The 27339-nt window shown below is 42.4% G+C and overlaps 1 protein-coding gene across 2 annotated transcripts; it reads right to left on the reverse strand.

Moving 5' to 3' along the window:
- Positions 1 to 13401: 13401 nt before the first annotated feature.
- LOC142664050 (uncharacterized) lies at positions 13402 to 23834 on the reverse strand. Of its 2 annotated transcripts, none has more exons than XM_075842958.1 (6): positions 23695 to 23834; positions 23035 to 23208; positions 22827 to 22950; positions 21106 to 21203; positions 20832 to 20940; positions 13402 to 14820 (listed from the first exon to the last, which is right to left on the reverse strand). In XM_075842958.1, exons 1-6 carry the CDS (start codon positions 23770 to 23772, stop codon positions 14009 to 14011), a joined length of 1395 nt encoding a protein of 464 aa, XP_075699073.1. In that variant the 5' UTR covers positions 23773 to 23834; the 3' UTR covers positions 13402 to 14008. The 2 variants fall into 2 exon arrangements, with proteins under 2 accessions (XP_075699073.1, XP_075699065.1); XM_075842950.1 differs by having other exon boundaries at positions 20832 to 20943.
- Between the last annotated feature and the right edge of the window lie 3505 nt (positions 23835 to 27339).

Consider the following 27339-nt stretch of genomic DNA (forward strand, 5'->3'; position numbering starts at 1 on the left):
TCAGGTTCAGGGGGCCCAATGGTTCTCTAAGTTTAATCTTCGGGGGCTTATAACCTTATCCGAATCAGAGAAGGGGATGAGTGAAAGACTGCGTTTAACACGCCCGAAGGACATTTCGAATACCTCGTCATGCCCTTTGGGTTGTGTAATGCTCCCGCGGTCTTCCAGAATTTCATAAATGAGATTTTAAGAGACTACATGGGGGTATTTCTTGTAGTGTACCTTGATGACATACTGGTGTTTTCCAAGGACTGGTCCTCCCACATTGAGCATGTCAGGAAGGTGCTCCAGGCCCTTCGGGAAAACAAACTCTCTGCTAAATCCGAAAAATGTGTATTTGGGGTGCAGGAGATACCATTTTTTGGTCAAATCCTCACTCCTAATGAATTCCGCATGGACCCTGCCAAGGTTCAGGCTGTGGCTGAATGGGTCCAACCTGCCTCCCTGAAGGCGTTACAGTGCTTCCTGGGGTTTGCTAATTATTACAGGAGATTTATTGCTAACTTCTCGGTCATCGCTAAGCCTCTTACGGATCTTACTCGCAAAGGTGCTGATCTTATCCACTGGCCTATGGAGGCGGTCCAGGCTTCTGAGATCCTTAAGAAGTGTGTTATCTCTGCCCCAGTGCTGATTCAGCCTAACCAAATGGAGCCATTCATCGTGGAGGTTGACGACTCCGAGGTGGGAGTGGGTGCTGTCTTGTCCCAGGTCTCTCACCCATCTCTGTCCCTGTGCCTACTTCTCCAGGAAGTTCTCGCCCACTGAGAATAACTATGACGTGGGCAATCGCAAACTCTTAGCCATTAAATGGGTATTTGAAGAGTGGCACCACTTCTTGGAGGGGGCTAGGCACCAGGTAACGGTCTTTACCGACCACAAGAATCTGGTTTTCCTAGAATCTGCCCGGAGACTAAACCCGAGACAAGCTCGATAGGCGTTGTTTTTTTACTAGATTCAACTTTGTGGTCACCTATAGGGCTGGGTCTAAAAATATTAAAGCTCGTTCACTGCTCTTGTTGCTCACGGTGTTGCCGTGGGCAACTGCCCCATTTCCCTTAGCTTCTGTGTACCCTTGTCTGTTTGTCTGTCATGCACATATTGAGCGTAGGGACCATCGCCCAGTTGTACGACGTCGCCTAGGACGGGCCGTGCAAGTAGGCAGGGACTGAATGGCGGGTAGATTAGGGCTCACCTGTCTGTCTCCCTACCCCGACATTACATGTAGTCTTCAATTCAGGTACACTAACATCTCGGCATTATATTGATTTGGTCGTGAAACCAGTGGTACAGCCATTTCTTCAAAGTGACCCAAAAGCCATTTTTCAACAGGACAACGCCAGGCCGCATGTTGCTCATTCTACTGTGAAAACATGCGTGACCTAAACGTGCTACTATGGCCTGCAGAATCACCGGACTTGCCTCCCATCGAGCACATCTGGGATGTCATTGGTCGGCAATTGCAAAAAGAGAGCTGCCAGCAGCTAATCCTGATGGTTTGCGTGTCCAAGTGCATTCAACGCGGCATAACATTCCTCACGCAACCATTAATGACCTCAGTGATAGCATGCCAATGCGTATTAGTGCGTGTATTTCTGCGCGTGATGCTCATACTCGATACTGAATAAATCAAGATGTTTGGAATATTTTGTTTCCAATTTTTTATAATTTGCATATCATTAACATGTCTATGGATCCTGTGATTTCCACAATTCTCCATATCTTACTAGAGAGTGTTAGGAAACGTCCGTCCCCTTAAGATTACAATGACTACTAGTCTAGTTTCTGGGCGGTTCTGGTTTTAATTGTTGAGCCTATCCCTTTTCTGTCTTTCTTCCTATTAGGTGTAAGGGTGGAGTACTTAAACCTGGGTTGCTTTTGTGTTCTTTGCTTGTGAATTTCCTGGTTTCCCTGTGTTTGATCAAGCTCTGACTATACCCTGTACCTTTGCCTTTTGACTTCCTGGAACTGGACCTCGGCTTGTCTCTGGATTACCCCTTGCTTACGGATTTGGACTTTATGCCCCCGGCTGGTTTTGACCTCTGCTATTCTTCACATCACCTAGCTTTGTAAGTTGGATTTTCTGTTTACCCTCTGGCTGTCTTGTTATCTGTTCTGGTATTGCCTGCATTGCAACTCTTATCCAAAACCGAACTCTGTTAAAACAACCTGGGTTCTATGCAGCAAAAACCAACCTGCCTTGCGGTGGACTCTGGCGAAAACCATAAAGTAGCCTTAGATTCTGTTCATCAGAGTTGTGACGGATTTGGGGTTACGGATTTATTTGCACGCTCAATCCCGACAGTCTCCAGCAGCCTTTGGGGAATCGCTCAAATAGCAAACTCCACACCTTCAATCCTGGGAATTGCTCAACCAGTGAATCCATAACAGAGACTCCCAAGATGTTCTTAAAGTGTCTAAGGCCCCTGGAAAGTGGTTTTGTATTAGGTGTAAGTATAACAAAGAAATAAGACCTCTAGTTGAGCCTCCTCTGGATAGTATGTCATATACTATTAGTTTCAGGTATTAGGGAGCATTCTAACAGGGACTGAGATTTCATACTTCTATAGGATCCAATACAATCCAATTACAATTCCATCAAGATAGGGTAGTGATCAGAAATAGAACGCATTCTCTATAGAGCTACTAATGCCTGATTAAGTGTACCAACCCACGTGGGTCTGCGGTATGTTCCAGCAGGTGGTTTTAGGAATTTATTTAAAGTGGGTCGATATACGGTAGTGTTAAAAAAAATAGCAGTGAGTTTAACCTCTTCCCGCCGCAGCCATCTTTCAGATTTTCATTTTTGTGTTTTCCTCCCCACCTTCCAAAAGCCATAACTTTTTTATTTTTCTGTCGATATAGTTCTATGAGGGCTTGATTATTGCGGGACGAGTTGTAGTTTTAATAGGGCTTAATAGGAGCACTCATAGGAGCACAGATATGGCGGACCTGGGGGCCTTCTTTTGGCCCCCAGGCAGCCATAGCAACCATGTTCTTTTTCATTAACTTTGTTCTTTCTTCTTTGATGTTTTTTTGTATGTTGCATATTATTGCTATTACCATTATGAGATAGCTATATATATATATATATATATATATATATATATATATATCATACTGCTAAATTATTTATGTTTATTATATTGTTTCTGCATTTGCAGTGTTTGACAAAGGCCAAACTGTGGCCGAAACGTTACTTTTTGCCTCATTCTAAATAAATAAAATTTTTGCATACTAAACTAAGGAGTGCTTGAGTTTACCTCTTCAAGATTTATGGGGTGGGAACCCTACCCATAGCACCCAAAAAAACCTTCATAGTGCCACAGATTTAGATTTTCATTGAATATATCCTTTCAGTTGCGCACCTGCACGCAAGATGTCAAATCTTAAATTTTCCTACAATCAAGAAGAAATTAATTCAATAATATCCCGAGTAAATTTGTAGAGCGAATTTCTCCAGACTGCACCATCTGAAGTCAAATCTCGTGCCCTGGAAAGGGAATCGAGACGCTTGGTAAATTAGGAACTGCACTGTGCAACTATTACAGAATATCTACGAGTTCAACGTATTCCACGTGGGCTTTGTATGTCCACACGTCCAACCATCTTCAGTGAAGACAAAGAATACAGTGAGCAGTTTGAACAGATTTTAAATAAATGTTCTTTTGATTTGATGACCCTAACAGTGTCTCATCTACACAAATCCATTTCTGAGACAAAATAACAAATTAAGACAGCAGAACAACAACTGAAGGATACCTTAACTCCAGAAGCCTTTACAGAACTCAAGGATCGAATATCTTCTCAACTCACGCAACATCGGAAGAAGGTGGAGAACTCCAAAAGAAAGAAATTTCTCAGGGATACTGAAGACTACAGGTATAATCGGGTCTATAAATGGAGAGACTCCTACGCCAATCGTTTCAACAGAAATCGATCATCTTCCACAGACTCTTCAAGATCGGGATCAGGAGCAGAGGGTTCCAACTACAATTCAAGTCATTTTTTGGACCAGCATTGAAGGAGGGGAAGAAGAGGACGAGGCGGGGCGACCAATGCTATAGGCTCAAGTCAACAAATGGTAACGACGAGATCACAGGTAGGAACAAATCTCTAGTAATCAACATTTCTTCTAAGACTTTGAGCCCTGCACAGACGTCACTGCTTCAGAAAGGTTTGTCATATTGTCCTTCTTATCAATATGACACCTTCGGGATGGACATGGACCTCCAAAAAAATTTCAGGACTGTCCGACTCAAAGTATATTTTCAAGATACTTTATCTAGTGACATCGGAGTTCTCAGAACTACCAATTCTATGGTGGACCTGAAAACGCTGGGTCTATACAATAAAAGTGTTTTTACTCCTCCTAGAAATGCCCCTGCGATAGAACCTTTTATTCAACTAGTTGAGCGAGACATAGGAATTTTTAAAGAAGATATTTGTAGAGGTACACATAGATACCCTTCCAACACTAATAACCTCGATAGACAGGCATTAGACTCCCTGATAGATGACAAAACTATCATTGTTAAACCAGCTGATAAGGGGGGAGCCATAGTCATCATAGACAGATCCGATTATGTCAAAGAAATTCACTGCCAACTTCAAGACACATCGATTTACCAGAAGTTAGAACATGATCCTACACAGAGTATTGCACAAAACATACGTACTACACTTACACCTTACCTGGAGAACCACATCATAGACACATCTGCCTCTACATTTCTCACAAACTTATATCCCATTACTCTGGTCTTTTATGTGCTACCCAAGGTACATAAAAGGCTCAATAACCCACCAGGTAGACCGATTGTAGCATCCACAGATTCTATTCTATCACCTCTCTCAATTCTATTGGAGAAAATATTAACACCCCTTATAAAAAGAACAAAATCATTTTTATTAGACACCGGTGAATTTCTGAGAACAATTAGAACTCCAGAGCTGATCCCATTCTACATGGATTTACTCAATATTGTACTAACATCAAATTTTTTTATGTTCCATGACGACTTCTACCTGCAGAAACAAGGTACGGCGATGGGATCCAATGTTGCCCCCCCATATGCAAACTGCTATATGGCAGATTTTGAAGAGACATATGTGTATACACACCCTCTCTTTGCTAATCACTCCATTGTCTGGAAAATATATATTGACGATATTTTTTTGCATATGGGATGGCACCTTGGATTCCCTCATCACATTCCACACATACCTGAATTCCATTTTTCCAGAACTGCAGTATACATTACATCAAGATTTACATGCTATCAGCTTCCTAGATACTCTAATTCAAAAATCCCCAGAAGGCATTTTGTCCTCAGACCTGTTTATAAAGGAAACTGATCGCAACAGCCTGCTACATTTTAGCAGCTGTCACCCCATGACCACAAAAAAATCCCTTCCACGTTCTCAGTTTGAGAGAGTTAGACGAATCCTGGACGATGCCCCCATACGGAACACTAGGTTGGAGGAAATGGCGGGGAAATTCATAGAGAGAGGCTACCCCGAATCTATAATACAAAAAGAATCTGCAACCCAAAACTCAGACCAAAAGCCCAATAGGTAAGCGCATACCGTTTGTACACACCTACCATCCAGTAGCAAATAAAGTCCAAAACATCATCAGGAGACATTGGAACATACTTTCCAAAGCTTATCCCACGGTAGAAGAATTTCAAACACCTATTCTCCCATGTAATCGTAGACCTAGAAACCTCAGGGACAAGCTCGTGAGGGCGGATGAAGGATCTCAGAATAGGACACAGAGACAACTCTTTTTAAGAACCCCCAAAAAAGGAACATTTCCATGTTTACATTGCGCACAATGCTCCAACATTCTCAAAGGAGACCGGATCCATCACCCACACACAGGTAAAACTTTCCCTGTCAGAGACTTCTTTACCTGTAATTCCAAATATGTTGTCTACCTGATAAAATGCCCATGCGGTTTGGGATACGTAGGGGAGACCACACAAACCATCAGTGACCGGATTGGGAAACATAAATCCACCATACGCTGCAAAAATCTTCTGCTACCTCTTATCATTTTCATCATGCAAACCACAACATTAGCCAATTAAAATTTCAGGTCCTTGAACAGGTACCAAAACTCAGAAGGGGAGGCAATAGAATCCAATTACTAAAAAAGAGAGAAGCCTATTGGATTCACAAATTGCAATGTCTGACACCAAGGGGCCTCAATCGAGACTATGATATCCATAGTTTTTTATAAGTATTCCATAGATCCTAATATACTAATATATTTCTATTTCTCCCTCAGGCTCGCTGAATATCCTTCGGTCCCTATTGCCGCCTCTCAATACCATCAGGGGTATCCTTTTTTCACAATATCAGGTTCCATACTATCATAATTTTTGTGTTACCTACATTTACACATAAAATTTCCTATTTTTAAAAGAAGGATGTATCGCACACCCTAAAAGTAATATTGTAATACATTATCTTTGCCTTTAATATATGTAATCCCATTCCCACTCACACCGCAACCTCCAGCCGAAAAATACGCATGCGCGTATACTTGTAATTTGTCCAAAAAGACGCGATCGCGTCTGCGCATGCGCGAATCTCCGGCGCTTCTACCATAGAGTCTCTGTCTTACCATAGAGTCTCTGTGAACGAAATCGTCACATCCGGTCATGAAACTTCACCCAGCTACTTAAGGTACGATACTCTCATTCATTCTGACACGCGTTCCAATAGTACAAGTTACCACACAGCCCAAAGCATTATATACGAACATGTATCTATATTTTTTCTATTGACCAGCGGCAATAGGTTAGTACCAAACGGACTCTGCTTCATACTCCAATCCACTACAGGTTACAAGTCTTTTCTGTTTGTATATCTGCTGTTTTAATCTGTTCTATTTTGTTCATACTTTCTACCAGCTATCTCCCTAACGATTGCATTCTAGATATGTACAGAGATACGATAAAGGGATCACTATATATCGTTATATCTATACGAGCAATTCAATACTGTGATTCTTTGTACCGAGATAGTTTTGCAACATGTTCTTTCTTCTTTGATGTTTTTTTGTATGTTGCATATTATTGCTATTACCATTATGAGATATAAATATATATATATACACACATACACACTACCGTTCAAAAGTTTAGGGTCACTTAGAAATTTCCTTATTTTTGCAAGAAAAGCACAGTTTTTTTCAATGAAGATAACATTAAATTAATCAGAAATACACTCTATACATTATTAATGTGCTGAATGACTATTCTAGCTGCAAACGTCTGGTTTTTAATGCAATATCTACATAGGTGTATAGAGGCCCATTTCCAGCAACCATCACTCCAGTGTTCTAATGGTACATTGTGTTTGCTGTGTTAGAAGGCTAATGGATGATTAGAAAACACTTGAAAACCCTTGTGCAATTATGTTAGCACCGCTGTAAACAGTTTTGCTGTTTAGAGGAGCTATAAAACTGACCTTCCTTTGAGCTAGTTGAGAATCTAGAGCATTAGGCTGGGTTTACACGACCATGTTACGTCCGTAATGTACGGAACGTATTTCGGCCGGAAGACCCGGACCGAACACAGTGCAGGGAGCCGGGCTCCTAGCATTATAGTGATGTACGATGCTAGGAGTCCCTGCCTCTGCGTGGAACTACTGTCCCATACTGTAATCATGAATACAGTACGGGACAGTTGTCCTGCAGTGAGGCAGGGACTCCTAGCATTGTACATCACTATGATGCTAGGAGACCGGCTCCCTGCACTGTGTTCGGTCCGGGTCTTCCGGCCGAAATACGTTCCGTACATTACGGACGTAACATGGTCATGTGAACCCAGCCTTACATTTGTGGGTTCGATTAAACTCTCAAAATGGCTAGAAAAAGAGAGCTTTCATGTGAAACTCGACAGTGTATTCTTGTTCTTAGAAATGAAGGCTATTCCATGCAAGAAATTGCCAAGAAACTGAAAATTTCCTAGAACGGTGTGTACTACTCCCTTCAGAGGACAGCACAAACAGGCTCTAACCAGAGTAGAAAGAGAGGTGGGAGGCCCCGCTGCACAACTGAGCAACAAGCCCAGAAGAAGAAACAAGTCACAACCAGATAATTGGAAAAATACAAACAGTCTTTATTGAAGTTGATTTAGACACAGAGATAACATACAAACAATTAAATATATTAAAATACCATAAACCCTCGAACAGGAATTGAATCCGAACAAAAAAGCAGAGCGACCCCCAGATAGTAAAATATGGTCACAATCAACTCCTATATACAGCTAAAGTGCATAAGTATAAACTATTTAAGCAAGTGCTAGGCATAATACATTTGCACAGATGGACACGTATGCATAGTGTAAATAGTAAAAAATCTAGAATGCAGTCCTAAGTACATATAGCACACTGAGCAATGTACCTACACCTACATAGTAAAAGATGAGATATATAGATATATTTTTCAAAAATCATCACATAGCTATAATACCTTTTTTTGCCTTACAGTAATACTCTTGCCATAATATTCAATATTTGGATCCAGCTCAAGGTCTTGTAACGTTTCCATCGTGAATTCGGAGTGACAGCTTACAGACATCTCGCAGATCTTCCTTTCGGCCAGCGGTTTCTCAGGATTTATCTATCACTTTCAATACTGATCATTCGTTATTTATTTATATAACACAATATCTGGTTTATATTGACTTTTAAGCACAGGATCATTTTTATATATTTGTTTGGTTTATGATCAGTCTGGTATTTTTGTTTTTTCTGGTATTTGTACGTTTGCACAGATCAACACTTTATTCTGTACTATATTACAGTGGAGGAAATAAGTATTTGATCCCTTGCTGATTTTGTAAGTTTGCCCACTGTCAAAGTCATGAACAGTCTAGAATTTTTAGGCTAGGTTAATTTTACCAGTGAGAGATAGATTATATATAAAAAAAAATTTTAAAAAATCACATAGTCAAAATTATATATATTTATTTGCATTGTGCACAGAGAAATAAGTATTTGATCCCCTACCAACCATTAAGAGTTCAGGATCCTCCAGACCAGTTACACGCTCCAAATCAACTTGGTGCCTGCGTTAAAGACAGCTGTCTTAAATGGTCACCTGTATAAAAGACTCCTGTCCACAGACTCAATTAATCAGTCTGACTCTAACCTCTACAACATGGGCAAGACCAAAGAGCTTTCTAAGGATGTCAGGGACAAGATCATAGACCTGCACAAGGCTGGAATGGGCTACAAAACCATAAGTAAGACGCTGGGTGAGGAGACAACTGTTGGTGCAGTAGTAAGAAAATGGAAGACATACAAAATGACTGTCAATCGACATCGATGTGGGGCTCCATGCAAAATCTCACCTCGTGGGGTATCCTTGATCCTGAGGAAGGTGAGAGCTCAGCCGAAAACTACACGGGGGGAACTTGTTAATGATCTCAAGGCAGCTGGGACCACAGTCACCAAGAAAACCATTGGTAACACATTACGCCGTAATGGATTAAAATCCTGCAGTGCCCGCAAGGTCCCCCTGCTCAAGAAGGCACATGTACAGGCCCGTCTGAAGTTTGCAAATTAACATCTGGAAGATTCTGAGAGTGATTGGGAGAAGGTGCTGTGGTCAGATGAGACTAAAATTGAGCTCTTTGGCATTAACTCAACTCGACGTGTTTGGAGGAAGAGAAATGCTGCCTATGACCCAAAGAACACCGTCCCCACTGTCAAGCATGGAGGTGGAAACATTATGTTTTGGGGGTGTTTCTCTGCTAAGGGCACAGGACTACTTCACTGCATCAATGGGAGAATGGATGGAGCCATGTACCATCAAATCCTGAGTGACAACCTCCTTCCCTCCACCAGGACATTAAAAATGGCTCGTGGCTGGGTCTTCCAGCACGACAATTACCCGAAACATACAGCCAAGGCAACAAAGGAGTGGCTCAAAAAGAAGCACATTAAGGTCATGGAGTGGCCTAGCCAGTCTCCAGACCTTAATCCCATCGAAAACTTATGGAGGGAGCTGAAGATCCGAGTTGCCAAGCGGCAGCCTCGAAATCTTAATGATTTACAGATGATCTGCAAAGAGGAGTGGGCCAAAATTCCATCTAACATGTGTGCAAACCTCATCATCAACTACTAAAAACGTCTGACTGCTGTGCTTGCCAACAAGGGTTTTGCCACCAAGTATTAAGTCTTGTTTGCCAAAGGGATCAAATACTTATTTCTCTGTGCACAATGCAAATAAATATATATAATTTTGACAATGTGATTTTCTTTTTTTTTTTTTATATAATCTATCTCTCACTGGTAAAATTAACCTAGCCTAAAAATTCTAGACTGTTCATGTCTTTGACAGTGGGCAAACTTACAAAATCAGCAAGGGATCAAATACTTATTTCCTTCACTGTATATAGCTATTATGTGCTTATATTGTAGACTTTGTTCTTGTATTATATCTTCTTTTGGTGTCTATATGCAGTAATTGTTCCATTTATAAGTTGAGGTCTGGTATATTAATACTAGCAGTCACCGTTTTGCCCATACATTGGTTCAGTGTCTACCTGCCCATTCCGTTTATGGTTTGCATTATCGGTCCTTCCATTCCTTATCCTCCTTCCCTCCCTTCTCCACCCCATTTCCCCCCCTCCCCTCCTTCACCTTTCGTTCCCTCCCTCCACCCACCTCTCTTGTTTCACCTATATCATTATCGAGATTAGGGGCTCATTATGTAGTCACTTATTAATATAAATATATATTCACTCTACACACACGTTTTGCATATTTACACGTACACATGCTGTTTTTTCACCAAAACTGTTTAAGAAACTAAGAATTTAATTCAATTAGATACATAATCATTTTCACATACACTTTTTTCATATAACTCTTTACGGCTATTTGCTTTGATTCTTTACATTGACGCTATGTTTCACTTCGTTTCAATTGTCGCATATGTATACAGTGTTTCTTGTATGTATTTTTTCATTTGCCCGATCAGCAATCATGTTATCTCTTCCCTTTCCCTTTTATCATTACCATCCCATTTCCACTCTTTTGCACCGCATATTTCACCCTTTTCTTGTCGCTTGTTTCTCTCCACCTCTTTTTCCTTCTTGTACTCTATACTTGTTTCGGTATCTTTCTCCTATATATTTTGGTTACTTCAACCTTCTTCCTTTTATTTTATTGTTCACAGCAATTTCGGCACTGTGTTGCAGGTCTGGAGTGGTGTATGTGACCTGCTATCCAGCTTCAGCACCTTGGACAGCGACAGATCTGACTGGTGCTATATATGTATTTGACGGCTGTGCTGAGCGGTTCAGCACGTTGGACAGCGATCTCTGCTTGCAGTGCTGTGTTCTCCAGCATGTAGGACAGCAAGCGCTGTTCGTATGCTGTACTGTTACCTAGAAACGGGACGTTGGGTCCCGCTGCTGCTTTAACTGTTTGGTTTGCAAGGATACTTTTACTTGTTTTGGGGTTTTAATTAATTGTTTACTTCTGGCCATTGTTAATATCAATTGCATTGATAAGCTTTTTCTGCAGCTCCCTGTTTCTCTGCCCTTGCTGGTGATGCCGCGTCGAGCGGGCGGGTTTTTCTTTACTCCCCGCCCGCTTGGCGTGGCTATACCGCTGGAGGCAGACAGGGCGAGGAGGATATCCCGATCATTGGATTACACAATGGGACACCATCGTAGGTGGGCTGGATGTATCGGCGGCTGCCATTGGTGACCGCCGCTGAACACCTAACCACTCGATAGGGAACAGCTGGCAACTACTAGTGAGGAAGGGGTATTTAAGGCAATTTGGGGCATTTGGACACCAACCCCTGACGAAGCACCAGCGAAACGCGCGTCGGGTCAAGCAGAGGTCCCCCTTCCTGGTCCGGATCTCCCATTCATCTTTTACTATGTAGGTGTAGGTACATTGCTCAGTGTGCTATATGTACTTAGGACTGCATTCTAGATTTTTTACTATTTACACTATGCATACATGTCCATCTGTGCAAATGTATTATGCCTAGCACTTGCTTAAATAGTTTATACTTATGCACTTTAGCTGTATATAGGAGTTGATTGTGACCATATTTTACTATCTGGGGGTCGCTCTGCTTTTTTGTTCGGATTCCATTCCTGTTCGAGGGTTTATGGTATTTTAATATATTTAATTGTTTGTATGTTGTCTCTGTGTCTAAATCAACTTCAATAAAGACTGTTTGTATTTTTCCAATTATCTGGTCGTGACTTGTTTCTTCTTCTGGGCTTGTTATCTAGTCACTAGGACCACTAGTATATATTGGGGTATTGTTCGGTTTGCACAACTGAGCAACAAGACAAGTACATTCGATTTTCTAGTTTGAGAAATAGACGCCTCACAGGTCCTCAACTGGCAGCTTCATTAAATAGTACCCGCAAAACGCCAGTGTCAACGTCTACAGTGAAGAGGCGACTCCGGGATGCTGGCCTTCAGGGCAGAGTGGCAAAGAAAAAGCCATATCTGAGAATGGCTAATAAAAGGAAAAGATTAATATGGGCAAAAGCACACAGACATTGGACAGAGGAAGATTGGAAAAAAGTGCTATGGACAGACGAATCGAAGTTTGAGGTGTTTGGATCACACTGAAGAACATTTGTGAGACGCAGAACTGAAAAGATGCTGGAAGAGTGCCTGACGCCATCTGTCAAGTATGGTGGAGGTAATGTGATGGTCTGGGGTTGCTTTGGTGCTGGTAAAGTGGGAGATTTGTACAAGGTAAAAGGGATTTTGAATAAGGAAGACCTATCACTCCATTTTGGAACGACATGCCATACCCTGTGGACAGCGCTTGATTGGAGCCAATTTCATCCTACAACAGGACAATGACCCAAAACACACCTCCAAATTATGCAAGAACTATTTAGGGAAGAAGCAGGCAGCTGGTATTCTATCTGTAATGGAGTGGCCAGCGCAGTCACCAGATCTCAACCCCATAGAGCTGTTGTGGGAGCGGCTTGACTGTATGGTACGCAAGAAGTGCCCATCAAGCCAAACCAACTTGTGGGAGGGGCTTCTGGAAGCATGGGGTGAAATTTCTCCCGATTACCTCAGCAAATTAACAGCTAGAATGCCAAAGGTCTGCAATGTTGTAATTGCTGCAAATGTAGCATTCTTTGACGAAAGCAAAGTTTGAAGGAGAAAATTATTATTTAAAATAAAAATCATTATTTCTAACCTTGTCAATGTCTTGACTATATTTTCTAGTCATTTTGCAACTCATTTGAGTTTTCATGGAAAACACAAAATTGTCTGGGTGACCCCAAACTTTTGAACGGTAGTGTATATGTATATATATATATGTATATATATATATATATATATATATATATACACATATATATTTTGCTATCCTCATACTGCTAAAATTATTTATGTTTATTATATTGTTTCTGCATTTGCAGTGTTTGACAAAGGCCAAACTGTGGCCGAAACGTTACTTTTTGCCTCATTCTAAATAAATCCAGTTTTTGCATACTAAACTAAGGAGTGCTTGAGTTTACCTCTTCAACATCATAGCAACCATTGCCCCCCCCCCCCCACGATTGCGTTGCGTGGGGTGCAATGAGCTGTTAGAGGGGGTCACCCCCTCTAACGATTTAAATGCTGCGGTCGCTATTACCCGCAGCATTTAACGAGTTAAACGAGCGGGATCGCGCTCGAGCGCGATGCCGCTTGTTACTCTGAAGTGTCAGCTGTAACATACAGCCGACACCGGCATCGTATGGAGCGGGTTCACTACGTGAGCTCGTTCCATACTTCCCCTACCCGACTTTGGCATATGTATACGTCAAATGTCGTGAAGGTGTTAATGTCTGTGAATAATCTGATGTGTTTAAAATCAGTTTTTTTTTCTCTTATTACATTTCTCACATTCTAAACGAGATTATGGTTTCTACTCCATGTGAATTCTCTGAGGAGTTCCAAAATTTAATTCCTCTGTAAAACATCTTCCACATATAGAATATCAAAATGGCTTCTCGCCTGTATGCTTACTCCGATGAGCCCTAAGTTTGCCTTTAGTAGTAAAACATTTCCCACATTCTGAACACGAATATAATTTCTCTCCTGTGTGACTTCTCTTATGTACAATTAGACTTGATTTAGCTGTGAAACATTTCCCACATTCTGAACATAAATATGGCTTCTCTCCTGTGTGAATTCTCTCATGGATAACAAGACTTGATTTATCTTTAAAACATTTCCCACATTCTAGACATGAATATGGTTTCTCTCCTGTGTGACTTCTCTCATGTACAACAAGATGTGATTTATGTGTAAAACATTTCCCACATTCTGAACATGAATATGGCTTCTCTCCTGTGTGAATTCTCTCATGTGTAACAAGATTTGATTTTCGTGCAAAACATTTCCCACATTCTGAACATGAATATGGCTTCTCCCCTGTGTGAATTCTCTCATGTGTAACAAGATTTGATTTTCGTGAAAAACATTTTCCACATTCTGAACATGAATACGGCTTCTCCCCTGTGTGAAATCTTTTCTTTGTTAAATAACCTGAGATTTTTGTGAACGGTTTACCACATTGAAACCTTTTACCGCCTTTCTGAGCTGTACTTCTGGTAACAATCTGTGATTGCTCAGGAGAATGTTCCTCATGATTAGTGAACTTATATGATGGGTCTTTACTGTGAAGTCCTGGATGTACATTAAGGGTAATGAGGTTTCCTCCTGAAGAGTGTTGGATGATATCTTCATCTTCTACTTTATAATTTAGCAATAACCTGAAGTTTCCCTCAGAGTTCTTACTTGGATTTTCTGTTGATTAAAAATAAGTTTTGTGATTTTGTTTCAAAATAGAAAAGTTGACAAATGTATAACATTCATATTAGGCTGGAAACACACATGCAGTGTTTTGAGCCAAAGTCAGAAGTGGATCAAGCAGGAAGAAGTATAAGCCATGCCTTTTTAATCCACTCCTGGCTTCAGCTCAAAAACTATATGTGTGATTCCAACCTTACAACACTTTGTATAACACTTTAGGATAAATCCATGACAAAGTCCAGGATTCAGGTTTACACCCAGTCTTCCACTTTTATGACGTAAAGCTTAATTTGATAAAAAAAAAAATTCCCCAACAACAGAACTTTGTCTGACAATGAAGCCTGTTTTCTGCCAAAACATTTGGCCCTTTAAATACTAATAAGACATACAACATCTTAACCTAATGTTACAGACAATCGAACATTGGCCACAGTCTACATTTAACAAAATGTGTCACGAGACAAAGCACACATCTCAGGCTGAATTCACGGACATGATAATGAGGTCTGTATATCCTAATGGCTGCACAGTCACCAAATCTCAATTTTATAGAACATTTTTGGGATGCAGTGGAATAGGCAGAGTGAAGTTAATAATCAGAATCTGTAATAAAGGTTTTCAGTACAATCATTCCACTAAGAATTCAGGTTCTAAGGGGAAAGAGTGTCCTGTCAAGTACTAATAAGGTGAACCTAGTGAAGTGGCCCCATTCAAGTTTTAGCCATCTGACTATTTAATAGCAAATTGTTGTTCTATTCCTCTGCCAACCTATATTTACTTGGTCTTGTTTTTCTCAGAACATAGAGGGCTTCGATATTGCGTAATAAAATAATTGATATATTTATCTCGGATTAAGTGGAAGAGTGATAGAGGTGAAACTCTGCAGAGATAGGTGTGGACAACCAGGACGTTTATAGTCGATGGGCAGACAGCAACAGGTTAAAATAGGTGCTTCCTAATAATAATGGATCTGTTTTTTTTTAATCCAATATAAAAAAAAAAACAACAGCAAAAAACCAACATCATTAAACCCACTTTGAAAACTTCTTAAAGACCCTTAAAAAGTACCTAATTTTCGGATGACTTCTCTGAATAATCTGTCATGTGTGTGTACAGGAAGAATAACACTATTTCTGGCATTATATGTCTTGTATATGGCATTCTTTTAGCAGTTTTCCCTCCGCAGGCTCAATCTTTAATTCTCAGTTTTCCCTGATGTATTGGATGGAGTCCAACCACTATCATGTCTTCTATACACTGCACACACAGAACAGAGAATTATCCTGGTCCACTATCTCTCTGTATCACACCCTTAGAAGCTGAAGCAGTATGGAGGATATTATATAGCAGTAAGGGGTGTAGCAGAAAATCCAGCACTGGGAGGACATAGAACTCTTTCCAGCAGCCTATGTCTTTTATCATAACAACACAGGCCTTTTTTTTTTAGCAATTATTCTTCCCCTTTCGATTTTTCTCTTCACCCTCCCCACTAGTTATCCTTTCCCTCTTAGTTTTTATCCCGCCCACCAGCTTTCTCTGCGTGCGGTCACAGAATCACGTGACCACACCTCAGCAAGCTAATGTAATCCCCATCATCCCTGTATATGTGTAATCCCCATCATCCCTGTATATATGTAATCCCCATAATCACTGGAGATACCATAAGTAAACCCATCATCCCTGAATATATGTAATCCCCATCATCACTGTAGATACCATCGGGGTGGACACTGAGGAATAACATGAATGCCAAGCAAATGGTGCTGGAATTAAGACATAAGCAAACAATGAATGGGGCGGGCATTGAGGAGGCTGTGGACCAATAGGATGCCTCAAACCCAGGTATACATCAGAAGTCTGAGGTTTGAGGCATCCTATTGGTCCACAGCCTGCTCAGTGCCCGCCCCGTTCAATTCTTTGCTTACGCCTCAATGCCCACCCCATTTTCTTTGCGTTCATGCTATTCCTCATTGATCGTGCACTGCCCACTCCAAAAAATTTAGTGTTCCTGGAAAACCCCTTAAAATATAGAACTATAATGAGGATCTTTCTTCTCAACTGTTATTATTAGGGGATTTGTAATGGTTGAACCAAATAAATTAAGAAGTACAAAGGCAATCACCAAAATGTATGTGTTTTTTAATTTCAATTGACTCCTAGAATGATGCTCAACCGGCTGAGAACTGCCCACTGTGTGTATATATGTATTAAGCTTGCTGTCCGAGCGATTGGGCAGCTGGATGTCGGAGACTGCCAGGAACCATAAAGAGAACACAAAAGTGGTTTTTACAACTTCTGACTTCTTTGTACTCACGCACATATCGCTCAATCAGCGCTGTGTATAGAATAGAGGTCGCTGCCTCTATTGGCCCCGGTGGTCATGTGACTGGTCACATGATTGCCGAGATGATAGTAGGAGGAGGCTGCTGCTGGCTCTAATTGAACACAGCACAGCCCTATCAGTGACAATAGTTACTACAAGGGTATGTTCACACACGGCGGATACGCTGCGTAAAAGCACGCAGTGTATTCACCCTGTGCACCACAGGGAATTCCGGCCGAAAAACTGCACCAAATTGTGGTACAGTTTTTCGGCCAAAATGTCCGCTGCGGAAAACTACACTGAAAAAAACAAAAAAAACCTGATACTTACTATGGCGAAGCGTCCCTCCGACATCCCGCAGCTCTGGGATAAAGTTTCATTCCATGTGACTGCTGCAGCCTGTGATTGGCTGCATCGGTCACATGGGTTGAAACGTCATCCCAGGAGGCCGGCCTGGACAAAGAAACAGACTTGGTTAAAAGGGAATATGTCATGAATTTTTTTTTTTTATCATATTGCTTTTAATATGATATTAACATAAATTTTATTTATTTATACTCTCGTGTTCCACTTTTTACTTTGTTCTTATTTTTACTTCTCTATGGGGGCTGCCATTTTTTTTCATCTCTGTATGTGTCGATTAACGACACATACAGAGATGGAATGCGGCACATACAACCCCATAGAGAATGTGAACGGGAGGCGTTCCATTCCCTGCTGCCTACGCCGTATGTGTGGGAACGGCGCATGCGCCGCTCCCACACAGACCAAAACGAAGCTCGTTTGCAGAGCGAAATCCGGCGCCATTTTCATGTGTTCAAGGAAGCGAAGGCTCAAGGAATAGGAGCGGAGGCGGCGGCAGGAGCAGGTAATTTATGTTTGTGTATGTGATGTGTGTATTATGTTCGTGTATGTTCGTGTTATACTGTCTGCTGAGCACTGTATCTAATCCTCCTACACTGTGCAGTCGCTCAGAAAATGGCGGCACACAGTGTAGGAGGTTTAAAGATTCAAACCCCTCCTTCTTCTGACACTAGCCAGGATAAGGGAGGGGGGATTGTGTGAGGACACTAGAGAGAGTGTGTCTACCCCAAATTTGCAGCATAAAGCAATGAGGTTGCTTTACCACATTGACCATGCTGCAATTTTGGGAACTGCTCCCTCTAGTGGCCAGTACATGGAAATGTTATAAATTAGAATCTAATTTATAATAATTCCTGACTTGTGAAAAAATTAAAACAATGTGTAATCACCTAAATAATAATTGTTTAACTAAAAAAGAAAAAAAAAAAAATTCTAGCAACACATTCCCTTTAAGAATTTTTTTTTCTTCTCTTGTGTTTTTTTGCGTCGGAATCGCTGCTTTGCCGCTGAAAAAAATGCAACATCTTCTATTTGTTGTGGGTTTTACCTCCCCTGAATTCAATGCGGGAAAACCCGCAACAAATAAGCAGCGATTATTCAAATACAATGGACATGCTGCGGACTAAATAAACGAAGGTCAATTTCTGAGCGTTTTTTCCGCTCATCATTTACGCAGCGTGTGGATGAGAGTCGTTCAGATCTCACCCACTTTGCTGCTACTGTATTATGCTGCCGATTTTCAGCAACGAAATCCGCAGTATTTACGCTAGATGAACTCACCATAACAGGTCTGATCTACCAGTCTGTGCAGCGCCAGTTACAGAGGAAAGGTAAAGTGTAATAAAAATAAAATGAAATAATAAAGTTCCCCAATTGTCTTTTCTGATGGAAAGGCCATAAAAATAAAAGGTTAAAGAGGCTCTGTCACCAGATTTTGCAACCCCTATCTGCTATTGCAGCAGATCGGCGCTGCAATGTAGATTACAGTAACGTATTTATTTTTAAAAAACTAGCATTTTCGGCCAAGTTATGACCATTTTTGTATTTATGCAAATGAGGCTTGCAAAAGTCCAAGTGGGCGTGTTTAAAAGTAAAAGTCCAACTGGGCGTGTATTATGTGCGTACATCGGGGCGTGTTTAATACTTTTACTAGCTGGGCGTTCTGACGAGAAGTATCATCCACTTCTCTTCAGAACGCCCAGCTTCTGGCAGTGCAGACACACAGCGTGTTCTCGAGAGATCACGCTGTGACGTCACTCACTTCCTGCCCCAGGTCCTGCATCGTGTCGGCTACATCGGCACCAGAGGCTACAGTTGATTCTGCAGCAGCATCAGCGTTTGCAGGTAAGTAGCTACATCGACTTACCTGCTGCTGCAGAATCAACTGTAGCCTCTGGTGCCGATGTGTCCTCGCTCGTCCGACACGATGCAGGACCTGTGAGTGACGACACAGCGTGATCTCTGGAGAACACGGCTGTGTCTGCACTACCAGAAGCTGGGCGTTCTGAAGAGAAGTGGATGATACTTCTCGTCAGAACGCCCAGCTAGTAAAAACGCCCCGATGTACGCACATAATACACGCCCACTTTGACTTTTGCAAGCCTCATTTGCATAAATACAAAAATGGTCATAACTTGGCCAAAAATGCTCGTTTTTTAAAAATAAAAACGTTACTGTAATCTACATTGCAGCGCCGATCTGCTGCAATAGCAGATAGGGGTTGCAAAATCTGGTGACAGAGCCTCTTTAAAAAGCAAAAATAAAAATGACACATAAACCAATGTATGTGACTAGCGTTAAAGGTAGGTATGAAGCGTGCTCATGGGATGAGCGTGCTCCATATTCAGCGGGTGTTGGTTGTGAAATACTCACTTTGATTTTGCCCGTTTAACCCCTTAGATGCCGCGCTCAATTGTGACCTGCCTAGAAAACCGCAGTAAATTGCAGTAAAATTATGAATTTTTAAAAAAAAAATTTGGTGCGGTTTCAACCGCAACTGAACTGCAATGTCTTTATACACCCCAAGACTACAAATATATTTAATAGCCTTGTTTTTGTGCAATTTTCTGCATGTGTCGGCTGCATATTACAGCTCACACTTCATTGCAATGAACGGGATCGGAGAGAAGTCATCTGTGTATATACCACTGGGGTGGGAACTAACGCGTGGGCATTGAGGTTAAAAAAAAAAAGTAAATGTGGCGGGCCTTGAAGACACTTTGGACCAATAGGATTCCTGAATCTCCGGTATATGACGGAAGTCCAGCGAAATCTGACAATATGCGTGGAGCCACACAGACCGGAGGAGCAAAGGGATCTCCTCCACTCGTCTTTAGAATGGGGTTGGGTAAGTATCTATATTATTATTTTTATTAGGCATTATTGGTGCTGTATGAGAATATTAGTGTGTGGGGGCAGCTATGGGGGCATTATACTATGTGAGGGGCAGTGTCGGGGGATATATTATATACAGCAGGCTCAGGGGATCTATATCCAATGGTGTGGCATGCAAAAGGGGGTGTGGCCTAAAGATTATTCATTAACCATAAACGAGGTTACATGTTCAATTAATCGTGATTTTGTTTTAAATCATAAATCGCCCAGCCCTAGCTGGCGCCCCCCAAAAACCGATACCAATCCTAGTGCATGACCGGAGTCATAGATCACCTTGTAGAGAACTTCTATGTGCAGTCACGGCTCCCTCAGGTCCTGCACTATGTATAACACATTGTCTGAAGTGTTACTGTAATGTAGAACTAAGGAGGAACCTCACCTTAACAAACCTCCCAATTCACTTTCTAGTATCATTATTACTGACCTCTGGTAACACCTCCTGGAATTTCCTCCTCTACTTCACTGTTACACGGTTGATCTCCCCTCACCCGCTCTTCTTCATCCTCCGCTTTATTATTAGTCAGATCTTCCCCCTGCTTCACACATGTAACAATTCAGTACAATACAGCAGAGAGTGCGAAGAATCTAACAGACCAACATAAGAAACCACCAAAATCTATGACCCCATTTTTCACCGCAGGACCAAAAAGCTCCACACCCCCCTATATAGATCTGGTATAGGGCTCAGCTTCATCTACCTGATGATTCTCTGGGACATTGTGATTTTCCTCTGGACAGTCCTGGGAATACAGAGGACTGGGACATCTCTCTGGTGGATTTCTCCTACTGGATCCATCTGTAGGAAACACACAGTGGCTGAATACATGACTACTATATGTCTGTCTATATATCAGACACTTCTCTCTACACTTCTATATTTACTGATCAGAGCAATGGAGGTCCTCACTACCGGTGTCGAGGTCCCTGTGCCTTGAAAGCCACAGCCTTAAAGTTGCCTATTATAGTAGATGGTCGGGTGTCAACGGCTCCCTGCTCTGCCTTAGTATAAAATTGTTTCCTTGACCTGAGGAAAAACGAGTCCGATCCATGGAGGCCGCACCTCACAACTTACAGGACTTGAAGGATCTTCTCCGAAGGTCATGGGGCCAGATACCACAGGAAGCTTCAGAGGTCTTAGAGTCCATGCCTCGATGGGTCACAGTTGTTTTGGCGGCGCCTACACAATATTAGGCAAGTGGTTTGAATGTTATGGCTGATTAGTTTAGATCTTAGTTTTGTGAACTGCTAGTCTAAAGCCGGTCATACAAACTAGATGTCAGGTGAACCATCGTTCCTCCCCTCCTCCATGTACATGAACGCTCGGTCGGGTGTGTATGTGTCTTCAATAGGGAGAAAGCCGCCACCAGACTCCTCTGATAGTGACTTATCTATTAACAAAAGGATCCGGCATGCTGAAATTCCAAAGCCCGATCCTTCTCTCTCCGGACATCTGACGTCCGGGGAGAGTTGGGAAGTCGCCATATACATTAGAAAATCAGCAGGTCTGGCCGACATACATCAAATATTGTATGACCAGCTTAGAACACTGGTGGAGATTGATGACTGGCAGGAACATGCACCTGGTACGACTTCCCATACTCCACACCACAACTGAGCGGCATGTCACAGAATATGATTTTCCCTCCCCACAATTGTGTACAGATGTGTAAAGTAGCGGCCCCCACATCACAGATTTCCAGCAGCTGATCTCAAGGTCTGTGCGGGGCTGATTTTAACCCCTTCTAGCATCGCTCCTTACATGGTCTACATGGACAAGAGATTAAGCAAGGAACGTGTGTTTGGAGCTCCGGCATCGGCCCCATTAGGAGCGTCTGTCACACCCTCAGATTTTATCAGCAGAACCACAAAGGAAAACCTGTCAATCATTCTGAGTGGGCGGGGGATGAAGGACTCACAGGCTTTCTCTAGGAGTCCTGGCAGCATTTAGAAGGGAACCTGTCAGTAGGTTTGCAGCCAGGCATGTCGTTATGTAGCTGGAGTTTAGTTTTCCAAACCGGCCCACGTCCAAACCCTCTGTATCAGCAAAAGAACTTACAAGTTACTGAGGGGAGTCCAGGAGAGGAGTCCGGTGGGAATGAGAGCATGAACATTACACACATGAAGCAGAGGACGGTACACCTCGCTTTACTGCGCTCGTACAGTGTACTGCTCTGGGCTTCATTTGTACCAAAGGACATAATCTGTCTGGTGAATGGAGCGCTCTGGATTTATTGGACATATACAGGAAACATAAAGATCTAACGTGATGTGAAAAGAGTCAAAATTGAGGAGCTCCTACATTACATGTCATTGTACACACATGTATATGTACTGCACATGACGCTATTAAGACTTCAGCATGGCCGCCAGTCCAGCCTGTTCCCCCAGTAATGACCAATATATATCTGTCTCTTCTTACCTTGTGATGTGCGTGGCCGGTAGTCCTCCATCATGACCTCCTCGTACAGATCCTTGTGTCCTTCTAGATACTCCCACTCCTCCATGGAGAAATAGACAGTGACATCCTGACACCTTATAGGAACCTGACACACACAATGATACAGTCATCACCCAGACACCTCCAGTGCTGTTACTGTAGAATTTCCCAGCATTCCCAGCAGTGTCACCTCTCCAGTCAGCAGCTCAGTCATCTTGTAGATCAGTTCTAAGATCTTCTTCTCATGTATCCGGGAGTGAGGGGGAGGCTCTGTGATGGGGCTCTGACTACTGCTCCATCCTCCTGACTCATGGATGATGGGAGTTGTACAGTCACCTGATGTCTTCTTCACTATTGTGTACTCCTGTGTATGGAGAGAGACACTTAGAGAACTGAACACAGTATTCCCCCCTCAGAAGAGGGAGATTGTGACCCCGCTGTATAGAGCTCTAGTGACCCCACATCTATAATACTGGAGACCTCACCTACAAAAAGACATTGAGAAAATAGAACGAGGCCAAAACTAAACAGGAAATAATATTGGGGGACTAGATGGACCATGTGCTCTCCTCCTGCCGTCATCTTCTATGTTTCTATATAGATGTCATCCTGATCCTCCTGGTTCCTGGTCATTCTCATTGCTCTACAACATTACTATTGCTGCACTGGTGACATGACACATAACTGACCATATTGGTGGCTGATCTTCAGCTTTTCTGCTGGTCGCTTCTTGACGTCACTTGGAAGGTCTGGACGCTGTTATACAGGACACTGGATTCTTCCTATTACTTCCTATTATGTATTGTCCCTTCCCTATGTGTAACTTGTTCTATAATGTAGAAAAGTTTACCTCTCCGCTCAACAGGAAGATGATCTCCAAGGTGAAGTCTAATATTCTTCTGCTCATCTCATTCCTGTCCTTGTCCATCCTTGGTGGGTCACTCAGGAGAAGGAGCTTTGTGGAGGAGAAGATGAGAAAACTGGAGGAACTGGAGGATCTAGTACTGCAGACGTCTTTATGAAGAAAGGAGAAGATGGAGATCATACAGGGGACAACATCATGTGTGACATACAGAACCTCACTTATTCATCATTGAGAGAAACATCTTCTCAGAGCCGTCACCACATGGAATAAAGGGGTATTCCCAACACGGACATTTTTCCCCAGGATATGCCAGAAATGTCTGATAGATGCGGCTCCACCTCTGGCCATGCTCGGCTGTTTCTGGAACTCCTATACAAGTGAATGGAGAGAGTCGTGCACATGTGTGGTCACCTCTCCATTCATTCTTCACCTGGATGTAGTCATAACCTCACCAGGCGAGTCAGGGGGCCCCCGTTCTCCACATAGAGGTGGGACCCCCATATAGCAGACATTTATGGCATATCTCTCCGGTGGGAAGAGTAAAATGAAGACTTTTCCCCCAGACAATGAAGACCAGACTCCTGACAACCTGACACATGGCGGATACTGGGGAGACATTGCTGACATCTCACAAGACATGGTGCACACTATGGAGTCAGTGTTTGATATGTACTGTGAGGTTCCGCAGCAGCTGAGGTGACATTATATATAGGGAACATGCAGTAAGATCTATCATCATCATGTTATAGCGCAGCTGGAGCGGAGCAGAGTGATGTATTGTTTTGTGGGATAAGATTCAGTATAAACTTGTATTTTACTCATTTAACCCCTTCCTGCACAGGACATTTACCGCTCAGGAGTTGTTCACGTGACATAGGGAAGACCTAACACCTGCTGCAAAGGCCGGAGACCTGAAAGAACTACAATTATGGCCATTTTACCCCTTCGATGCTGCGGTCAATAGCGACTGAGGTACCTAAGTGTTTGGGAGGGGGCTCCTCTGTGAGATCATCCTCACCTTGAGATTGTGGAGTAATGATGAGTTGTCAAATTCAATTGTGAACAGAAAAAAACAAAACTTCACCTTACAAAACGCCGTAGGTTTAGATAGCACCAGGTGATTCAGTATAAGGGGGCATAGATAGGGGCACAACCCCCTATAGACTGTAGAAAGTATTACGCACACCAATGGGGATCATTTTGCATGTAAAATCTTGAATCTCTCATACCAGGGGGCAGCGTTTCGGTCCCGGCACGGACCTTTTTCAAGCACTAGAGATTCATAATAAATACAGATATATGTTATTCCATATCATAGCAAGGTAAGTGACCGGTCAGAAAGAGACATTACAAAACACTTAGTATATACAAATATATACGGGAAGAAATATAGTCATACAACGTGGGAAGTAACGGGTCAATGCGGACACGAGTGTCTGTACCGGGTGATGAGTATCACGGTTATTTGCAGGTAAGTGGTTGTTATTTAAGTCAGGACGTGTTACAGGATGTAAAGTATCATCAGGCGTGTGTGTAGTCCGCTGATCTATCCCAATATATGTCCAAGAATGAAGGTATATAGATATATTCCTCCTACGTGGTCACATATAGCACAATGACTATAGTTACATCTCTCTCCATGTCTCTTTCTGACCGGTCACTTACCTTGCTATGATATGGAATAACATATATCTGTACTTATTATGAGTCTCCAGTGCTTGAAAAAGGTCCGTGCCGGGACTGAAACGCTGCCCCCTGGCATGAGAGATCCAAGATTTTACCTGCAACATGATCCCCATTGGTGTGCGTAATACTTTCTACAGTCACCTTACAAAGCGTTTTATTCTGGATGTTTTTGAACTATAAACTATTAACAATTTCACTTATAAATGATGATATTTTACGACTTCTTTCAGCGTGAAGTATAAGGAGCTCAGAAACATTATTGTAAAGTGTCTTCCCATTTGCGGTCAGGACTGGATGACATTATTCGGGATGGTGTACGAGTTATTCCAGAGAGACCCCAACACGAGGACAACGTCTCCCCCGAGTTTATGTGAGGGTGAAATACGGAGTCATACTTGTCTCACCACTGAAGGTTATTTCCACCGTGGTCATAAAAAGCCGATCCTGGAATTATAACAAAGCTACAAATAGTTCTTCATCTTGTACAGATAACAGGGTGTCCCTAGTAAGACAGATATAGATTATACACATCACGTCATTTATCTCATCCGCTCTCTACAATGTCAGGTTCAATATGTCGCTTGTACAACATTAATGGTGCGAATACAGAAACCTCTTCTAGATAGTAACAAGAAAGACACCAGAAATCCATCAGTCATGTCCAAAGGTGGCCATCCCCATGACAACACTGAACGTCATGGTGCGGGGGGGGGGGGGGGAAGGGTGGGGGGAGACGTATGGAGCGGGTTTACAGGCTGAGCCCGCTCCACACGCTGCAGGTGTATTACATCCGACACCTCGCACTGACGGCTGGGATCAGAGAGAACGCCGATCCCGGACATTTAACTACTTAGATCCTGTGGTGAAGAGTGACTGCAGAATCTAAGCTTTTAGAAAAAGGGGGGGTCCTCTCTGACAGCTCATCGGCCCCTCGCGACACGATCACAGGGTATGAATGGCTGTAATGGCAGCCTGCGGGGTGTAATGTGGTCCGCCATCTTTCTGCTCCTATTAACCCCTTAAGCATAATCACGATATACTGCGATACATTACTATTAGGGTATGTTCACATGGCTTATTTTCGTATGTCTCTCGGGCCGTAAACGGGCGCAAAACGGCCCAAAAAAATCGGTAGCAGAACGTCTCCAAACATCTGCCCATTGAGATCAATGGGAAATACGGTGTTCTGTTCCGATGGGAGATTTCTTTACGCGGCCGTTTTGAAAAAAACATCACGTAAAAAGATGCCACATAAAAAGAAGCGCAGGTCACCGCTTGAGACGTTTTTGGAGCCGTTTTTTATTGACTCTATAAAAAAACAGCTCCAAAAACGGCCTTAAAAAACGCTGCGAAATACGTACGTTTCATTAAATAACGGCTGAAAATCAGGAGGTCTTTTCCCTTGAAAACAGCGTGTGAACAGAGCCTTACAGTGTATTGTACCAGCGATCCAATCAGCTCTAGATCACGTCCCCAGGGGAGCGATACATTTTTTATTTTATTTTAAACTATTTTTTCTCTAAAGTGATGTAAAAAACAAAATGCTAAACATTACCGGGATCACCGCAATCCGTAAGAGTCAAGAAATGTATAAAAGTCAGTGAATAAGTTGTATGCCCCGAATATTATGTCATTACAAAACACGACTCGTCCCACAAAACATCCGAAATAACAACTTACCCCAAAGAGGCCGGCACTGGAGGGGTTACATCCCGGCTAGGAGTCCAGTGGGCGGGGTCACTCAATGATTGACAGCTCTCTGTATACACACTCATACAGGGGTGACTAATAACAGAGAGAACGCCCGACCAGCGCTGCTCTCTACCTCATACACGGCAATAGCCCAAGGACCTGTGATGACGTCGCCACCACGTGACCGGGCAAGGAGGGGCGGCGCTTATCAGTGGAGAGGAGTGAATGAGCGATGCATGAAGGACCTGTGAT

The sequence above is a fragment of the Rhinoderma darwinii genome, chromosome 1 (assembly GCF_050947455.1).
Source record: "Rhinoderma darwinii isolate aRhiDar2 chromosome 1, aRhiDar2.hap1, whole genome shotgun sequence".
Taxonomy (NCBI): domain Eukaryota; kingdom Metazoa; phylum Chordata; class Amphibia; order Anura; family Rhinodermatidae; genus Rhinoderma; species Rhinoderma darwinii.

What these genes read in the sequence shown, in the direction of transcription:
- LOC142664050 (XM_075842950.1), bottom strand. Translation starts at nt 23,772, where the DNA reads ATGGACAAGGACAGGAATGAGATGAGCAGAAGAATATTAGACTTCACC. An exon ending in TCTTCCTGTTGAGCGGAGAG is followed by an intron (nt 23,209 to 23,694) that starts GTAAACTTTTCT and finishes CTCCATACACAG; the next exon opens with GAGTACACAATAGTGAAGAA. An exon ending in CTGAGCTGCTGACTGGAGAG is followed by an intron (nt 22,951 to 23,034) that starts GTGACACTGCTG and finishes TGTGTGTGTCAG; the next exon opens with GTTCCTATAAGGTGTCAGGA.